Source organism: Gorilla gorilla, chromosome 16 (assembly GCF_029281585.2).
Source record: "Gorilla gorilla gorilla isolate KB3781 chromosome 16, NHGRI_mGorGor1-v2.1_pri, whole genome shotgun sequence".
In the NCBI taxonomy this organism is placed as follows: domain Eukaryota; kingdom Metazoa; phylum Chordata; class Mammalia; order Primates; family Hominidae; genus Gorilla; species Gorilla gorilla.
This window is the reverse complement of record NC_073240.2, coordinates 44,040,553-44,060,535: the sequence shown is the minus strand read 5'-3', so window position 1 is coordinate 44,060,535 and position 19,983 is coordinate 44,040,553. Positions and strand designations below refer to the sequence as shown.

At 47.0% G+C, this 19,983-nt stretch overlaps 1 protein-coding gene across 3 annotated transcripts in view; it reads left to right on the top strand.

The window, feature by feature from the left end:
• TGM5 (transglutaminase 5) overlaps positions 1–17,128 on the top strand; it is a 34,605-nt gene extending 17,477 nt beyond the window's left edge. For 2 of the 3 annotated variants that reach the window (XM_004056070.5, XM_004056071.5), the window contains 7 exons: positions 8,733–8,871; positions 10,464–10,567; positions 10,674–10,913; positions 13,895–14,263; positions 14,790–14,950; positions 16,032–16,165; positions 16,377–17,128. In XM_004056070.5, the coding sequence (XP_004056118.1) occupies positions 8,733–8,871; positions 10,464–10,567; positions 10,674–10,913; positions 13,895–14,263; positions 14,790–14,950; positions 16,032–16,165; positions 16,377–16,530 (1,301 nt within the window). In that variant the 3' untranslated portion in view covers positions 16,531–17,128. The remainder of the gene's footprint in view (positions 1–8,732; positions 8,872–10,463; positions 10,568–10,673; positions 10,914–13,894; positions 14,264–14,789; positions 14,951–16,031; positions 16,166–16,376) is intronic. The other variant, XR_010130979.1, reaches the window with a different exon arrangement.
• The last annotated feature ends 2,855 nt before the right edge of the window (positions 17,129–19,983 follow it).

Below are 19,983 nucleotides of genomic sequence, written 5' to 3'. Positions count from 1 at the left end.
TGAAGTTTTAGGCCCTCAGGCTCTTCCTGTTCTGGCCTTTCACTCTTTGACAAGATTGGAACCCTCAGCCCTTGGCTGAGGTCTGGGAAGTAGCCTGGATGCCTTGCACGATAGCAAGGGAACAGAGGGGACAGTGATGTTCTGTTGCCTGAAAACTCCCCAAAAGCCAGCTGTGAAAAAGCCACATAGTGTATAATTTCATACATATGAAATGTCCAGAGCAGGCAAATTCATAGAGATAGAAAGTAGAGTGTGGTTGCTTAGGGCTGGGAGGAGGGGATAGTTGGGAGTGACTGCTAATGTAATGAGGTTTCCTTTTGAGGTGAAAATGTTTTGGTGTTAGAAAGTAGAGATTGTTGTACAACCTGTGACTGTATTACAAACCACTGAACTGTCCACTTTACAAGGCTGAACTTTATGGTATGCGAATTATATCTCAAGAAAATTATTTGAGAAGAAGCCAGGCATCCTGGGAATATGCCTGGTCTATTCTTGTCCATAACTGCCTGGGGTTGGAAGTGGGGTAGGGGACAGCAATGACTTGGGCTGAGGTTTGGGAGGTACTAATGTGTGACCGTAAGCAGGTGTACAGCATCATCCGTCTTCTGTAAAATAAGGTCCAAGGTCCCAGGGGCTGTAAGGGGAAGGGGAGGTAGGAAAAGGTGTGGGCAATGGGAGGCTGCCTGGTTGGGACTGGGACTGGGCCCTCCTGTTAAACTAAAGCAACCCAACTTGCATGTCTTTTATACATCAAATCCTCACTTATGATTGGTCTGCATATAGGGCCCTCTGCTTAATACTTTTTTGAAAACCCCTGAGCTAGATATTGTCTAAGATTTTTCTAACTCAATTATGTAGGGGCCTTTAAAACGTATCTCATCTTCATTTCAATACTATAACTCTTGTTCTCATTGTTTTTACCCTTAAGTCTCAAAGAAGGAACCGCAGCCAAGGCCCTGGTGCATACCCCTGCCTTTTCTTAGATCCCAGTTCAAACTCTTTTGTGCAGTGCCCTGGACTAAACACAAACCTTTCTTATTTTCCATTGATTTCCATTGACATAAGATAGTACGGAATGTTCCCTCGTAAGGTTGTTGACTAATACATGGAGAGTAGATAGAAAGATGTCTGGCCCATAAGTTTTATCTAAATGTTAGCTATTATAATTAGTCTGGTACTGTTTTAATCTCTGCCTCTTGGGCTCCAGGGCTTTGGCTGGGTCTTATTCAAAAGTTGTTTCGGCCAGGTGCAGTGGCTCATGCCTGTAATCCCAGCACTTTGGGAGGCCGAGGCAGGGGAATCACCAGGTCAGGAGATCGAGACCAACTTGACTAACACGGTGAAACCCCGTCTGTACTAAAAATACAAAAAATTAGCTGGGCGTGGTGGTGGGTGCCTGTAGTCCCAGCTAATCAGGAGGCTGAGGCAGGAGAATGGCATGAACCTGGGAAGTGGAGCTTGCAGTGAGCTGAAATCGGGCCACTCCAGCCTGGGCGACAGAGCAAGACTCTGTCTCGAAAAATAAAAATAAATAAAAAAGTTGTTTCTAGCTATCCCTGAAACTTCAGTTCCCCTCTCTCCCACTTTTTTTCCCTTTTATTTCCTTTCTTTCTTGGAATGTTTAGAGTTAACTATATTCCTCATTTCATGGCACTTACCATAACTGGTCTGCTCAGGCCCCTCTTTGTAAAAGGCCCTTCTTATTAAAATTAATTAATTAATTTCCCCCTTTTATCTCATAGCCCACTTCCATTCACCTCTCTGCATGATAGGGAAACATTTTAATGTGTTTAATATGTAGCACTGTAGTTAGATGTGTTTTTGCAAAAAAATTATATTATTATCTTTGTGCAGTATTTTATTCAGTATGGTTTTGGTTTCACCTATTGTATTTGTCTTTTGTATGCATATGTATATAGTTTTATTTTTGTTTATTTTTTAAGGCTAGTCAAGTGAAGCAGTGGGAATGGAAAAGGAACAAAGAAATCTGTAACTTGTTGTGATGAATTAGTTATAAACACCACTGCACTTGGACCAGTGTGTATTTTTCATCTTTAGAAGTTCCACTGAGTCTTTTTTTTTTTTTACCTTCCATTTCTCTTCTCATTATGTTCTTGTTTTTCTATAACTCCCTTTGGGCATTTTGAGCATATTTGTAATATTTAAAATAGCTCTTTGAGGTCCCTGTCTGCTTTTTTTTTTTTTTTGAGGTCAGCTTTTTAAAAAATAATTTCAACTTCTATTTTAGATTCGGGGGTACCTGTGCAGGTGTGTTATGTGGGTATATTACATCATGCTGAGGTTTGGAGTATGGATGATTCGTCACTCGGTGCTAATTTCATTGTCTCTGGCATTTCTGAATCTGGTTCTATTGATTAATTTTTCTACTGGCTATGGGTCATATTTTTCTGTTTCTTTGCATGCTTGCCCATTTTTTATTGTGTTATGCTGTTGATAACTGGATTTTGTTTTATTCCTTTAAAGGACTTTGTGTGGTACAGCAATAACAAATTCCTTGCAGATTAATTTGAGCTTTTGGAGGTTTGCTTTTTTTTTTTTGAGACAGAGTCTCGCTCTTGTCGCCCAGGCTATAGTGCAGCAGCACAATCTCAGCTCACTGCAACCTCCGCCTACCAGGTTCAAGCTATTCTCCTGCCTCAGCCTCCTGAGTAGCTGGGAGTACAGGCACCCAACACAACGCCCGGCTAATTTTTGTTCTTTTAGTAGAGGCAGGATTTCGCCATGTTGGCCAGGCTGGTCTCAAACTCCTTGAGGTTTGCTTTTAACCTTTGTTATGATGGCTCCAGAGCAGTCTTTACCCTAAGCTTAATTTAGCCCCACTACTAAGTCATGCCTCTTCTGAAGACTCTTACCAAATGCCCTATGTATTATGAGGCTTCTCCACTCTACTGCTTTATCTGGCCTCCTGGAATTTCATCCCCATGCTTGCACAGATTACCACTCAGCCAAAGACTTGAAAGACCCCTCTACAGATCTCTGGAATACTCTCTCTGTTCAGCTCTCCCCCCTCCATACACTCCATCCTGCAAATTTCAGCCATCTTAGCTTCCCTCAATTGTGATCTCATCTCGTTAACTTGATAAGACTGCTGAGTTCTTTCTGGGCTTCCTGAGCCTGTGTTGTGGCCTGGACGCTGCTCTAGGAAGTCCCTCAATTGCGATTTGCCTGTTATTGTTCTCATGATCATACTAGAAGTATGTATTTTGGGGAGGAAGACAATAAAAGTAGTGCTTCCTGCTCACATAATATCAAGGGTACCTGCTGTCAATACGACTTATCACTGTTGATGTTGACCTTGATGCCTGGCTGAGATGGTTCAGTCTTTGCTAGCATGAAGTGGCGGGGGACAAGGCTACAGGCTGTGTCTGTACAGTCAGTTTGTCCAAATCAGGATCTAATTAGGAACCAAACATTGCACCTGGTTGCAATGTCCTCTGTGTCTCCTTTAATATCAAAGAGATCCTTTAATTCAATATGTGACTTTTTTGAAGACACTGAGACAGTTGTCCTGCACAACTCTACCTTTTAGACTTGCCCGAGGGCTTCATTGTATTGTTGGTCTTATGCCTCTGTTCTTTGTATTTTGCAACTGGAAGTTAGATATAAAATATTCATATTAAACATTTCGACTAGAGGTCTTTTAAAGCAGTCTTCTGATTGTCCATCCCCACAAAAGCAGCTGAAATTTTTGTCTTTTCTCTGTTGGTCCAGGAGACTGACTTGTGTGAGAATGGAGGGAGTAGATTGTAGTGCTCATTGTGAAGGGGCCTTTTTTGCCATTTAAGACCCCTCCCCACACACACACACAGACAGATAACCCTTACAAATCTGCCACAGAGCCACAGAGCAGGTCTCACAGCTCCATGGCAACTGCCCAGTGCCATCTTCTGCGCTGCCATTTTCATCTAATACATGACCCAGGTCCTACATGCTGTGCTTTGCTCCTTCAAGGTTGATATCCTTGTTTCCATTTCCTATTTCTCTGTAAACAGTGCTCATTTGTACTTCTTGAGTAACAGGTTATTGCACTTCGATGACGAGGGTTCAGTTCTTAATTGCCCCCACCCCCTTATCAAAAAATAATTTTGGTAGGGCCCTGTCTTAGTGCAGGCTAGAAGACCGGAGATTATCATGGAAAACAGATGGTACACCTTTGCATACTTAAGGTACTATTAAGGAAAGAAATAAGATTTCATTTCCTTGCCATTACAGGTGAGAGAGAACAGTTCAAATATGATTAGTGATGGCATATCTGAAAGACCAAAGCAATACGATCATCTTGGTTATAAGGGACGATTAAAGGCATGGGATAAAGAGCAGGAAGTGATATATTTATCATTTGGAAGCTTAATGCATTCAGGGAGAAATTAAAAGGTGATAAAAGTCATCACATTTATACTTAATTACTTTGGCTCTAAGAGCTGGAGTTTTGGCCACATTTCTCGATAAAAGCTATGGGAGTGTGGCAGTAAAGCTAACTGAATGCATTTCAATAAATTGAACTCTAACTTTCCACTGAATTTTCTTATAAAATTAGGGCCATATTCCACATTGCAGCAAAAAGAGCTTTACAGCCAGTCCTGAAACATACTAGATATTTTATTTTATTTTATTTTAGACAGGATCTCACTCTGTCACCCAGGCTGGAGCACCCAGGCTGGAGTGCAGTGGCACCATTATGGCTCACTGCAGCCTCAACCTCCTGAGCTGAAGCGATTCTCCTGCCTCAGCCTCCTGAGTAGCTGGGACCACAGGCATGTGCCACTATACCCGGCTAATTTTTTTATTTTTTTGTAAAGGTGAGGTCTCACTATGTTGCCCAGGCTGGTCTCAAACTCCTGGGCTCAAGCAATCCTCCCTCCTTGGCCTCTCAAAGTGCTGGGATTACCAGCCTGAGCCACTGTGCCTGGCCCCATACTCATCATTTTAATACACCATTAGGACATGGTCCACTACCAGTCAAGTGAAATTGTATTCCTCGAAGGCAGGAATGTCTTTCATTTTTGTATCCTCTTCATCTAATTGACTACCTGGTCTCAACACTTATCACTGAATGACTACTAAATGGCTGAATGAAGAAATGTAATTACTGATGCTGAGAATGCGGTGTGATATGCCTTGATAACTCTGTGGTCCCTTCCCAGCTCTGAGATCTCGTTCACCTTTGCCCAGTTGTCACTGCATCAGTGCATGTAGTGTATGCATGTCCATAAGCACAGATGCCACACATGGGTTTCTCTTTCACGAGGGACTCAGATCCCACAAAATCATCAGTGACAGGTCACCTAAATCTCTTGTCAAACTGTGAGTCATCAGGACTGATAGTCTGCAGAAACAGGTTAAAGGTGCCTCACTTTAACAGGAATATAATGAGCACCTACCCTGTGCCCAACCTTGTACTAGGAATGTAGAAATGCAAGAAAAGTCTTATATGAGCTCAACTCTAGGGGGATTTGTAATTTGGCAGACAAGGTAAGACAGACACATTAAATTACAGAGAGCCAAATCCAGTGCTGAAATGTGTGACACAGGCGATCAGGGTTATGTGAGAGCATAAGAAGGGATGAGTGCGGTGTGGAGTTATTGGTGAAAACCTCACAGAGGAAGGTGCATTGAGACTGAGGTGTGGCTGAGATGTCCAGTGGAGTTGCAGTGTTGTGGCCTGCAGTTAAAAGCATGAGAGGCTTTGAGATCAGAGAAACATGGGTTTATGTCCTGCCCTGGTTTTTCTCTTTCTGCCCTGTGACCTTACCTCTCTAAACTTCAGGTGTCTCATCTTTAAAGTTGGGATAATCACATGGGTATGAAGAAGACTAAGGGAGATAATCCTTGTGCAGTGCTTGGCACCATGCCTGGTACCTATGATGATGATGATGATGATGTCCTTGACTAGAAAGGAAGACTGAGAAGGCTGGAAGACAGTAAGTTCAGTAAGGGATGTGTTCAGTGACAGCAAGGTCTCTAGACAGGCTCAAGATTCAAATTCAAGAGTCCTGGGCACAGAAGTGGGAGAGAAAGCCATAGTCGGGATGAGCTCTTTGTGGGAGGACAGAACCAGAAGGACAGAGGGAGCAAGGCCCCTGGAAACATGTGTGTGCATGACTTCTGCTGAAGAGATCTGAGTGCCTTGAAGCTGATGCCTTGGCTTCACCCCCTATGTAAGAAACCATTCTTGCCCCTCTGTAACTTCATTCTGTTCTACTGTGACAATCCGCTCCCCATCCAAGTCCTCTCACAAGCCATGATGAGCAAAGGGTGAGACTGGATCAGTGCAAATCCATCACCACTCAAAGCTTATGCTCTACAGACAGTTGAGCTTGGTACCCAAAGCATATCCCACAACCATTAGGATAGTGGTGAGTTGAACTCAGAAATCACCAGAACAGGCAAAAGATTCACAAGACACCACTCATCCATCCATCCAGCAAAGACGCAGCAAGATGCAAAATGGGCCTTGCCCTGTATTGTTAATGGTTGAGTAATGATAAAGATGAATAACACACAATCCCTGCCCTCAGGAAGACAGACTCGTAAACAATTCATTACAAGCCTCATACTCTGGTTAATGGAGAACTTCAAAGTGCTTCAGGACCAGTTACCTGTGTTAGGGTGGGAAAGTGCCCACCAAGTCATGTTTAGCAGGAGTTGACACCACTATTGACACTTCAGGTGGCCACTCATGAACTCATCCATCTGGGTGAAGGGCAGGGGGAGGTTTGTTCCCTGCTCTCCCTCCCTGCCCTCTTCCTTGGCACATTTTCTTGTCACTGTGAGTGTCATCCACCCTCCTGACTGTACTTTTAGCATAAATGCACCCCTGCAATGCTGCTCTCTTGCCTCACTGCTGTCTCAGGGTCCTTCAGTGACAGCTTTTCAACCTTCAGCCTCACCTCTGCAGCTGTCCTGTGTCACCTCCACCTACAACCCACTTGTCAGCTCTACCCACCACCTGCCCTAGTTCTTCAGCCCTGTTCAGACCTGCCACGCGAGCTCAAGGCTCCCTTTGGGCTTCTCCCCTCCCTTTTCTGGTCGCATCCAGAGGCCTGTCCCCACCCTGGCCTGGAGAGGCTCTGTGTCAAAGTGCAGAATAAGAAGAGGGTGAGCTAAAATCTGTACGCAATTAAATGTTTAAACTAAAAATTATAAACTTTTAAGAAATGACAGTAGTGTGTGTGAAGAACCCTTAGAAATAACCATATTTTTGACTCAGTCATTTTACCCCTTAGAATATGTCCCAGGGGAGGGGGGATATTGATCTACAAAGGTATTTATCACAGTATTTACAACAGGGGGAAAATTGAAAACCAACTAAATGTTTCAAAATAATCACCACTAAAATCTTGCTTTTGGCAAATATTCGATAAAATAGGAAAATGCTTAGGATGTAAAATTAGGTAAAAACACTAAGATGCTGAACTGTATGCATACTACCAAAAGCTGGACTCAGTATTGATTGCAAGCTTAGCAGTGAAACCAGGATTTTAGTGGTAGCTCTGCCTCTTACTAGCTGTGTGACCTTGGTCAAGGTAGCAAACTTTCTTAGCCTCTGATTCTTTGTCTTTAAAATGGAGATAATAATAGTAGCCATCAGATAGAGTTGTCTTAAGGATACTATGTGTGAAGCATTTAGCACTATGCCCAGCTGGTAGATACTATTATTGTCATTATTAGATTGAGTGGACTGTCATTGCTGGACATGAAGGGACAGGGATCCCCAGAGCATTTCATGGTCGGATTTTCCTGTACTTAAAAGAGCACAGAGGCCGGGCGCGGTGGCTCACGCCTGTAATCCCAGCACTTTGGGAGGCCGAGGCAGGCAGATCACCTGAGGTCAGGAGTTCGAGACCAGCCTGGCCAACATGGTGAAACCCCGTCTCTACTAAAAATACAAAAAAAAAAATTAGCCGGGTGTGGTGTTGTGTGCCTGTAATCCCAGCTACTCAGGGGGCTGAGGCAGGAGAATCGCTTGAACCCGGGAGGAGGAGGAGACTGGAGTGCGATTTTTTTGACTTCGAAAAAAATAAAAAGCACAGAATGGAAATACAGCAGAGGATAAAGAAAGGAAGTTGGCTGGCAAACAGAATGCATGGCCCCCAGGAATAAAGACAACACTCTACCTTCTTTCAAGAATTTCTCTACCAGGTAGAAACTCTCACTTTTCTAAGCTCTTGTTACATGGTTTTCTTTCCTCTTGCCTTAATCTGTGATGCTTTTCTAGAGAGGCTTCCAAGATCATATACCCAGGGAAAAGGGGGAATCCAAGCCACAGAATATTTTGCTCGAGAATCTGACGGTCTGAAGCAATAATCCTAACCACAGAAAGGAATGGAATTCCAGCTTTGGCTTGAAGTTGGAGATTTAGGGCCAGAAGAGAAATGCAGTTGAGTCAGGCCTCTGAGTTTTGCCAAAGGAAAGGCTTGCCAGTCCCACCCTCCTGGCGTAAGCAGAGCTCACAGCTTGCTAGACTTTACTGGCTCAGGCAGTGCTTGTCTGAGCAGTCAGCATCCCGACCTTTGCCTAGAATCTCTCCCATGATCTCCAGAAGTGGGGAAGGAAGTTGGAAATATCACTATTCCAGTGTTCCAGACAGCTCCAGCATGTTCCTGCAGATGGCAAATGGAAGATTTCCCCAGGTCCAGGCCCCAAAGTCCAGGAATACACGGGTCCAGAATCTACAGCTCACAGGTGATTTTTTTCTGCCCTTTTTGCAGTGATGAGGTGTCTGGGGATCCCTACCCGTGTGATCACCAACTTCGACTCTGGCCACGATACAGATGGAAACCTGATCATAGATGAGTATTACGACAACACGGGCAGGATTTTGGGGAATAAGAAGAAGGATACTATCTGGTGAGAAACAACCTCTCAACCTATTTCTAGGGCCACATCAGAGCCAAGCCCCATGGCAGGAGGAAGGGCAGGACCAGGTCCATGAGCCTGGTCCCTCCCCTTCACCTCCTCCACACCTCCTCACCCTCCCCCACCCACCCCCCACCAAGGCTGTCCCCACACCTCTTGCCAATCTTCAGCTGGGAGACAGCTGAACAAAGCCCATTTGGGGTTTAGAAGTCTCATATCATAAGAGCGTTCTGCCCTGGGTTGAGGTTTTCATCTTTGTCACCTCCATTACAGAACCTCCTGGCTCTATGGGGCCTGGAGAAAATTTCCCCACTGCCCTTTGAAGGTTTGTTTAAAAAAAAAAAAAAAAATCAGCTCACAAAATCAGATCAATAGGAGAAAAGGCATACACATTAATTAACGTATACACAGGAGCCTTCAGAATGAAGACCCAAAGATACAGGGGAAATTGTCCATTTTTATGCTTAGTCTAACAGAGTATGGATAGCCATGTAGAAATATGCTTGGACAAATGGTATGACCTAATGCTAATAGACTGAGTGGGGAAACCCAGCCCTGTCTGTCTACATTCTGCTTGGCCTCTCTGAGCACGAGTTCCTTCCTTCCCAATATGGGGCAGAACCCTCTCTAGAATGAGGGTCTTTTGACATACAGTCAAACAAGGTAGGTCAGATAAATTTTTTATGGCCAGTTTTTATACAAAAAGGCAGAAGGAAAGCTAGGGTAATGTTTTTAGGTTTTAAGACTGCCTTTGGGGAAAAGGGGTTCTGGTTTCCATGACCTTCCCACCCTGGGGAGGAGAGATTTTAATTTCTATGGCTAGCCATGGGGGTAAATGAGACTGAGAGACAGGAAGACAGGAAAAGGTCCAAAAAAAACACTTCTGCTTCTGAGACCTTCATTTTGGAGTACTGTTTCCTGAGTCCCAACAGTTCTGACCACAGGACGGCCTTACCTCCGAATACAAAGACCACGAGTGCCTCTGTGAGTCAGCAACACACACAAAGGGGCCACAAAGACTGTTTCATGAAACAGTGAAGGATTTTTAACTTCAGTGGACTCTGGAAGCCTTCACTTTCTGTTCACAAGCTGAGTCCGCAGAGGGAAACTCTTTTCTGGGAGGCAAAGAGAGGTCCACAAGAGGAAGACCTGTCACTAATTAATTATTTTTTTGAGACAGGGTCTGGCTTTGCTGCCCAGGCTGGAGCACAGTGGTATGATCAAGGTGAAGCCTTGATCTCCCAGGCTCAAGTGATCCTCCACCTCAGCCTCCCAAGTAGGTGGGACTATAGGCATGTGCCATGATACCTAGTTAATTTTTTTTTTTTTTTTTTGAGACAAGATCTTCCTTTTTTGCCCAGGTTAATCTTGAACTCCTGAGCTCAAGCAATCCTCTCACCTCAGACTCCCAAAGTACTAAGATTACTGGCATGAGCCATCGTGCCTGGCTATCCACAGAGGTTTTAAGCCCTGTGTGTGCTAAGTCTGTCTTTCTATCCAACAGTTTATTTGCTCATTCCTCCCTTGCCTTGTTCTAGAAAGACCAAGCAGAACAACGTCTCCCTTGGCTCTGTTTGACACAGGAACTTCCATGTCTGGAATGAGTGCTGGATGGCCCGGAAGGATCTGCCCCCTGGATATGGAGGCTGGCAGGTGCTGGACGCCACACCTCAGGAGATGAGCAACGGTGAGGCTCTCCAGAAGAAAGGCAGGCCCCGCTCCCGTGGAAAGCACCACACCCCTGCCCAGCCCTGCAACAAACAGCCCACCGAGGCTCCCCTGTTCTCCTTCAGGCGTCTACTGCTGTGGCCCTGCCTCTGTCAGAGCCATCAAAGAAGGAGAAGTGGACCTGAACTATGACACGCCCTTTGTGTTTTCGATGGTGAATGCTGACTGCATGTCCTGGCTCGTCCAGGGAGGGAAGGAGCAGAAGCTTCACCAGGACACGAGCTCTGTTGGCAATTTTATCAGCACAAAGAGCATCCAGAGTGATGAGCGGGATGACATCACAGAGAACTACAAGTATGAGGAAGGTAAGTAAGTAAGCCAGCCCTACTCAGAGCCCCAGCCCTGCAGGAACCTTCCCCTACCCCAGGGAGCCAGAGAGCATCTGCGAGGCAGGACCCAGCCCCACTGTCTCCTCAGCTGTTCAGTTTTGAGGCCCCAGTTGGGGTGGCCTCACAGCCTCACTTCTTCATGACACCCCCACCCCACATCCTGCAGGCCAGCGAGCTCCCGCCACAAGGCGCTGACATGGACTGTGGAGCCCAAACAGAATATGAATCTTTCACCCCTGCTTCCCCCTAAAATCAGCCTCCCACTGAAGATGGCAGGGAATTTAGTAAACACTCTGCCATTCATTTATTTTATTTAGGGTATTATTTAATTCACTGTGTTTCATTGAGTCTTTGGAGGACAGGCTGAAGTGAGCCCAGATGTTCACTCCCACCCCTCCTCCCTGTGGGACCGGCACGGCCAGAGGCTGACTCTGAGGCGACAGCCCTGGCAGCAGGGTCACAGGGGAGGCTGTGTTAGTCAGCTATAGATGAATGCCTGGACATTGAGAAGCGCCAGCCACTAGGTTCAATTACCAGGGAGCCAGGCAAAAATATCCAGTCCATGAGGGCCAGAGGCAGGGTGAGGGCCAGAGCTGGGATCTGGCTGGGGAGGATCTGAGCAGGTGCAAGGCAGGGTGGCTGAAGGGCGGTGGGGAGGGCCGAGCAGTTGCTGGGAGTGCTGGTGAGTGGGTGTCTGTGGTTCGTCTACGTGGGCCTCAGGGACAGACGCAGTGAGGCTCCAGAATTCCCCACCTGGGAAGGGGATTCGCAGTAGGGGGCAAGTGTTGAACACAGCCCGGCAGTGCCATCACCACCCACTCCCTGGGACCTCTAGCCTCATCTTGGCTGGGCTGCCCCAGAAATGGATCCTGAGGCAAGCATTCAAATACAAGTGGTTTATTTTTTAGGCTATCCTGGAAATCCTGGAGCAGAGTGAGGGAGACAGGGAAGGGAAGGAAGTGGATGTAAGAGTACATTTTCAAGCTTGTTAGCACAGTGACAGCTGGCCGGGAGCTCTGGGAGTGGGGTTGTCAGAGAAAATAAAGGACAAATAATGCTTTAGCATAAATTTGTCCCAGGCCAGGAGCTGTAAGCTCACACCTGCAATCCCAACACTTTGGGAGGCTGAGATGGGAGGATCACTTTAGCCTCAGAATTTGAGGCTGCAGTGAACTATGATGGCAACACTGCACTCCAGCCTAGGCAATAGAGTGAGACCTCATTTCTAAACAAAAAAAAAAAAAAGGCTGTCCCAAATTATTTGTTGTTTATTTGAAATTCAAATTAAATTGCCTTGTATTTTTGTTTGCTAAATCTGGCAACCCTATCACCGATTCGGTGTGAAGTGTAGAACAACACTGCCGATTTATCACACCAGAGAGTCACAGGGGCTAGGGTGTTTATCCATCAACTCCTGTTGGTCATGAGTTGAGGGCTGTTCCTGGGGGATGTAAATTCTTTAGCACTTCTGGCCTGCCCCATGCATGAGCTGAGTCTGCTCTGGTAGCAGAGAAAACCTCAGACAGAGTTGCAGGGGCTGCAATTTGAAAAGTAGGGCCTGTGGACACTGAAATGGCAAGTGCCAAGGGAATATGGGCAGGGCTTTGACGGCATTTGCTAGAGAGGCCCACGGGGTCCCCTGTGGACTCGGGGATTGGAGCCATACCCCAGTGGGCCTGAGTGTCCTGCTTAGGTGCTCCTCAGGCCAGCAGTATTCAGTCTTCTCCCACCCAGCCTGACAGGGTCTGGGGTCGCACAGACCGCAGATGCGCTAAATCAGATTCCCATCTTCCTGGGCCCACTCTTTTTTTTTTTTTTTTTTTTTTGAGACAGAGTCTTGCTCTGTCACCTAGGCTGGAGGGCAACAGCATGATCTCCGCTCACTGCAACCTCTGCTTCCTGGGTTCAAGCAATTCTCCTATCTCAGCCTCCCAAGTAGCTGGGATTATAGGTGCCTGCCACCATGCCTGGCTAAATTTTTTGTATTTTTAGTAGAAACAGGGTTTCACCATGTTGGTCAGGCTGGTCTCGAACTCCAGACCTCAAGTGATCCACCCTCCTTGGCCTCCCAAAGTGGTGGGATTACAGGTGTGAGCCACTGCCCTCAGCCTGTGGGCCCACTCTTACTGAAGCAAATGTCTCCAGATTCTCTTTTGTCTGGAACTGGCCTTAGAATGAACCCCAGAGCAAGGGGATAAAAGTGGCCTCTGCCTCAGGAAGTTGTGGCAAATGCATTGAAGGGGTAGAGCTGGTCCCTGGGGATAGTAAGTACTCAACAAAGGCAGCCTCTGGAATTATGAGGCGTGGGCAAGTATTCCTGCACATGCGGCCCACAGGGACCCCCAGGATAGAGCAGGGAAGCTGGGGCCACCCTGGGAACTCTGCACGCCTAGACCTCCTCTCATATGTATTTACTTATTTACTGTGCTTCTCCTTTCCCTTAGTTTCCAGGAATTAGTCTATCCCTGACCAATAATCTGGCTCTGGAACAGGACATCACACCATGCCCTGCTGTCTTTAAGAGGTTTATTTCTCTGCATTTGTGGGCCTTCGTCTTTCCCTTGAGGAGATCAGGATAGAGTTGGGCAGTCACAGGCACAGGTTTTAGAGTTGGGCAGGTTTGCTTCCCACCTGGGATCTGCTCCTTACTAGTTGTGTGACTTGGGCAGGTGACATGACTTCCATTAGCCTCCTTTTCTTTATCTGTGTATGGAAGAAGAATAAGAAGAAGAATGCTAACGGTAATACACCTTGCTTGTGGTTGATACAGGAGGAAGGGTGTGAAGTGGCCAGCAGAGCCTGCCTGGGAAAGCACATGAGGAGTGGAGGGAGTGCTTGTTACTGGGAGTGAAGGCCTGAAGTTGTTGGTGGAGATATTGGGTGGGGGATGGCGCTCAGCCTCGGTCTACCCCGGTCAGCCTGGCTCACAGCTGGTGCTGTGCTCTCCCCCACTTCAGGATCCCTCCAGGAGAGGCAGGTGTTTCTGAAGGCTCTGCAGAAGCTGAAGGCTAGAAGCTTCCATGGCTCCCAAAGAGGAGCAGAGTTGCAACCTTCCAGGCCCACATCACTGAGCCAGGACAGCCCTCGGAGCCTGCATACACCTTCCCTTCAACCCAGTGATGTGGTGCAAGTCTCCCTGAAATTCAAGCTGCTCGACCCGCCCAACATGGGCCAGGATATATGCTTTGTCCTGCTGGCCCTCAACATGTCCTCCCAGTTCAAGGACCTCAAAGTGAACCTGAGTGCCCAGTCTCTGCTGCACGATGGCAGCCCCCTGTCCCCATTCTGGCAGGACACAGCGTTCATCACACTCTCTCCTAAAGAAGGTATGCATGTGCACAGTTTGTGTACGCAGAGTTGGTTTTGGCAATGTCAGTGGGGTCAAGACAGCCAACAGGGTTCTGGGGGCAGACCCCTGAGACACCATCATTTCTACTGTCCCCTCTGGCACGATTCCCCTCCTTCCCTCTTCTCCTTCCCCCTTCCTTCCTTCCTTCCTTCCCTCCCTCCCTCTCTTCCTTCCTTCCTTGTATCTCCTTCTCTCTCCCTCCTTTCTCTTCCTCCTCCTTTCCTACCACAACAAAAGTAGCTGGTTTTGCAGAAAAAGCCTGAGATTTGGAGTCTCTGAGACCTTCGTTGGAGCCTCAGCTCTCCCATTTCCTAGCAGAATGGCCTTGGGCAGCCATTTTGGCTCTTTTCAACTCATTTCCTCATCTAAAAAGCTGCCACCTGCTTCCCTGGGACTTGGTACTTGTTGACTTTCTCTTCTCTGTGGAAGAGAGACCCAGGTCCAACCCAGGTACGGCTGATTTTCTCAGCTACTCTCACCCCATCCTTGTGTTCTTTCTTTAGCAAAGACCTACCCCTGCAAAATCTCCTATTCCCAGTACAGCCAGTACCTGTCAACAGACAAGCTGATCCGCATCAGTGCCTTGGGTGAAGAGAAAAGCAGTCCTGAGAAAATCCTGGTGAACAAGATCATCACCTTATCTTATCCGAGCATCACGATTAATGTAGGCAGGAGTCCTGCAAATGGCTTGTGGGGCTCCTTGGATCTGGCGGGGAGGGGGTGAAGCCCTGTGAGAGGGCAGCCTGGGCCTGCTTAGGAGAGCATCCCCTCCTTCCTTTGCCTCTTCTGGTGCTCCAGGAGGGAGAAGTTTGTCTGAGAGGTCTTCATCCTCTTGCACCACTCACTAGAGGCCCTATGGATGGGTCCTTGAGCAGGTGCCATGGACAATAGGAGAGACCCCCCTCTTGTGCCCCTCCTGCTGTTGGCCTTCCCCATGGGTCAACATAAGGAAAGTGAGCACAGATGGGAGGGTCTCTGGTCGGGGGAGAGCCCTGTCTGAAAGTCAGTTCAGACTTGATTTGCCATTTTTTGGCTGTGTATCCTTGGACAGGGCCTTGGGCCTCTGATTCTTGAACTGTTAGAGAGGGGATTAGGCTAGATGGCCTCTGAGGACCCCGCCTGCTCTGACATTCTGCGGTCTTCCAAGTGGGAAGATTTTAAGGGCTCCCTTCCTTCCCGTGCTGTCTCCCCAAAGTCAACCAGCCTCCTAGACCCTGTTAAGTAAGCCCATGGAGCCCCTTCCGGTGGGGAAACATGAAGGTTTGGCTAGAACTTGGGCTTTTGTGGCATCTTAGCAAAGAAGCAATATGTTTTTAGAGAAGTGACAAGAGAAAGGGAAAGGACCTTGAGTCTCAAGGGGTGGCAAATTTTGGGAAGGCAAATACATGGGAAACTCATGGTAGATAAAACTTAGAAAGTTTGTTGTGTAGATTCCTCTGGTGCCCTCTCCAGGCTCATAAAGGTCTGAAGGCATCTCTGGTGATCAGCCTTTGTCCTTCCTGGTAGAGAGGGGAGGGGGGAAACCTTTGTAAATTTATGTCCTGCTTTTAGGCAAATAAAGGGAAACTAGAGAGCTTTTCTTATGTCTGCTTCTTCTCAATTGTCTTCGGCTCAAAGAATTCTTATGCCAAAGTGGCATATTTGGAGGTGGCATATCCTGCCACCTTACAGAACGGTGCCCTTCGTAAATATCTGGTGAGTTGGGGAATGAGAACTAATTCTCCTTCCCCTCCTGGTCTGTTTAGGTTCTAGGAGCAGCCGTTGTGAACCAGCCACTCTCCATACAGGTGATATTTTCAAACCCCCTCTCGGAGCAGGTTGAGGACTGTGTGCTGACTGTGGAAGGAAGTGGCCTCTTCAAGAAACAGCAGAAAGTCTTGTAAGTGCTGCAAGTGCTCAGCCTTCTCCTGTTTTCCCCCCTGAGATTAGCACTATCCTTCTCCCTGGACATGGGTTCCTGAGCCAGACTCCACAACACCGCGGAAGGGAAAGTGGAAGCACTCCCTCCCACTCAGGAAGCTGGGTGGAAAAGGGCTCCAGGGTCATTATCATGCTTTTGGTTTTCTGACATGCTCCATTCTCTGTTGCAGCCTTGGAGTCCTCAAACCCCAACACCGAGCGAGCATCATTCTGGAGACCGTCCCCTTCAAGAGTGGACAAAGGCAGATCCAAGCTAATATGAGAAGCAACAAGTTTAAGGACATTAAGGGTTACAGGAATGTTTATGTAGACTTTGCATTATAAATTCTGGAACAACGCGCCAGACGTGTGAATTTCAAGCTTCAGGAAAAGGAGCAAGTTCAAATGCAAGCTGCGCCATTCCCCACCACAACAGAGGCTTCACAGGGCTCCAGCAAGAGCCGCAGAGGGGATGACGTGTTCATTTTCTGTCTCCCCTGACTCCACTAGAAATTTAAGCTCCATGAGGGCAAAGACTTTGCTTTGTTTACTACCCCTATACTCAGAGCCATTTCTGGCATATGCTAGGCACTCAATAAATATTTTTTGAATGAATGAATAGGAGACTCCAGTATCCAGAGAACAGGTAGGAAATGTCTATGGATGGATATTTCCCTGGACCATTTGCACAGCTCCCCTGGACTCCTTTCAGGGCCCAAGGATTCCACTGTGTCCCATCCAGAGATTCCAGGATTCCACAGTCTCCTATCCAGAAGCGTGATTTGGCACAGAGGTCAGAGGATACTGGTAGGACTTGGCCATGACTTAACTGCCCCCCGCCCCAGATATCCAGGAAAGAAAAAGACAGGCTGAACAGCTCACTGTTGTTTTGTTGTTGCAAAAGCTAATTCCCTAGTATGAATAAACTTCAGACCTTGCTCTCCTTTGCCTCATGTAGTCATCACTTTCCTATCTGTTCCTTGGATGCTGCAGTCTCCATTCATTCAAAAAAGTATTTACTGAGTGCCTAGCATATGCCAGAAGTGGTTCTGAGTGTAGGGGTACAAAGTAAACAAAGCAAAGTCCCTGCCCTCATGGAGCTTACATTTCTAGTAGAGGCAGGGGAGATAGACAACGAACATGTCCACAAATAAGTGAGATACTCACAGGTGGTGTATCAGCCATGATCCAGCTAGAAAAAACAAAAACTCACAGGTGTTTCTACATACTACCTATCATCTTTGTGTCTTGGGGGGGAAAAAAAGTCTGGGAGACCTTTCACCCTTGGCCTTCCTTTGAATACTTTCCCATATCACATCTAAGAGGTCCCTCAGTCCTAACAGTACCAGCCTATTCACTCAAAACTCACTGACGCACTGTGGTCCTGGATGGCCTTGGGTTGGCTGGGGAGATAAAGCTGGCTGAATAACACAATGAGGTAGACTTTGAGTGGGAAATGGAATACTCTCAGAGTTTTCTATTAGTTGCAGCCTGTGTTTATGGTCACGCAAACTCCACGCTTTCTGGGTCCTACTGAACACAAAAAAATTCTGATCGTTATCTCCTCTTGTGGCACTGCACAAAGTTCTGCACAAAGAAAGGCATGATGCACTTGCTCTCTCAGTACTGACTACATGACTGAGACAGCTGTCCTATCAAATACACACACAGTAAATAAAGAAGATGAAGACTTCCAGTATGTATAAACCAAAGGTATGTGTAGTTAATCAGTGGGATAGAAGGGCATGTGGTAAGAATTAGGGAAAGTAGGGAAATAGTCCTGTGAGAGAGTGGGCTGAGAACCAGGAGCTACTGGCAGGGAGCTGGAAGTAACTTAAAATTATTTCATCTTATAATTATTACCTGACAATCATGAGAAATAGTTTAAGGAAAACACCAGAGAGAGAAACATCTTACAGACACAATGACCTCTGAAGCACATGGAAGATTTCAGGAACTGCGCCCTAGGACTCTTTAATGAGTCCTGATTTTAACACCACATTCATTAATTCTTTCATTCAACAAAAATTTACTAAGTTTCTACTAGGGGCCAGGCCCTGAGCCAGGTAGGCCCTGAGGACACAAGAAGGACCAAGGCCTGCACTCAAGGAGCTCAAGTCTAAGGATGTGGAGAATGAAAAATAAACAGGAGGTTATAACACAGAGCGGTGAGATCCACCACTGGGGTAAACCCAGGGTGTTGTGGGAGCACAAGGAGGGCCAACTAGTCCAGCCTTGGGATATTGGTTCAAGGAAGCCTTCCTGGAGGAAGTGGTATTTAAGTGGAGCCCTAAAAGCTAGTGGTTGGTCAAAGACTAGGAATTGGAAGGAGAGGGAATGGAATAAAGCAGCCAGGAACTGCAAGTCATTCAGATGGCCAGAGGTCAGAATGGGAGGGAGCAAGAAGCAGGAAAGAAATGAGGCAAGAGCCAGGGGGTGAAGAGCTTCAGGCCGCAGTCTAAGGAATTTGGGTCACAATCATCTTCAGGCATCTGCCTCCTCTAAGTCTTGGATCACAATCACTTCCTGCAGTGTCAGTGCTCAGGGCCGATTCCACTTTGCAGAGCTGAGCAGACTTCATGTGACTTAAGAAGCACTTAAAGGACAAATAGTTCTCCACCCTTGTCTGCCATAGGAGCTTGCAATTCCCATCAGAGTCACTTCTTTGAGCGCAAAGGCCTTCCTTAAATGCAAAGGTTGTCTTTCATCCATTTGTTTAACATTTTTTGAGCTCCTAATGTGCTGAGTGTTCTAGGTGTAGGGAATAGACCAATAAACAGGGCAAATAGGGTTCTCCCCAACCCATTCCCAATGGACAACCTCACAACCCCGTATCCCCCAACCCCAGTGGAACTCAGTATAATTTTCTTCTGACAACGCTCAGCTCAGCTCCAGGCAAAAAGGGTTTTTGAAGAAATTTCTTTTTCCTTACTGTGTGTAGCCTTGGTCGATCTGCCAGTGAAGAAGCCCTGCCCGCCCATGGCCAAGAGGTGGGCATGTGACTTATGCTGGGACAATCAGACACTTCTCCCAGGACTTTGACTGCAGAGTGAAGTGGGTTAGAGAAGGGAGAAACTTGGAGTCCATCCATCTTGGCAGCAGAGACCCAGAGACAGACCAGCCTCTGTTCCTGCTGCCTAGTCCCTCGAGCTGCCCTGGAGTCCATCCTTCTCCTAGCCCTGGCTCTCCTTTTCCCCATCAATCTACGAGCTCCTTCATACTCTTGTTTTTTTAAGTTGACCAACACTAGTTTTGGCTTTGCTTGCATTCAAAGGACAATCATGAGACAAAAGGACTTTATCTAGTTCAGAGAAATTGGGTAATTTGTTTAAGACCACACAGCAAAGTCTGTCTGATTCCATATTCCCCCCATGTCACACTGCCCAGTACTCCCATAGGTCTGCCCTTGGGTCCTAAAGGTGTCTTTGTTAGTGTCATAAGTTAGCCTGAAGTTCAAGGAAGTGTCAGAAGCTCTCATTCACCCCAACCTGGTGAATAACTGGAGAGGTGGGAGCTGGCTGTGTGGAAAGGGCAGGCAGCAACAAGAGCTACACTTTGTTTCCCAGAGCTCGCTCCTCCTTTAGTCCCTGGCCCTCCAAGGCCCACTGTTCAGTTTTTCTTCCTCACCACTTGCCCACTGACCAGCAGCCAACCAACCAATGAGCAGCTGGTACCACTTCTCTACCTGTCCCTGAGACCTGACTTCCCAGTATCCAGGAGCCACTTGGTGCCAGTTTTGGGGCTGCTGCTTTTTCAGGAGTACAGACAAAAAGAATTTGATTGCAGAGTGCTGATCTC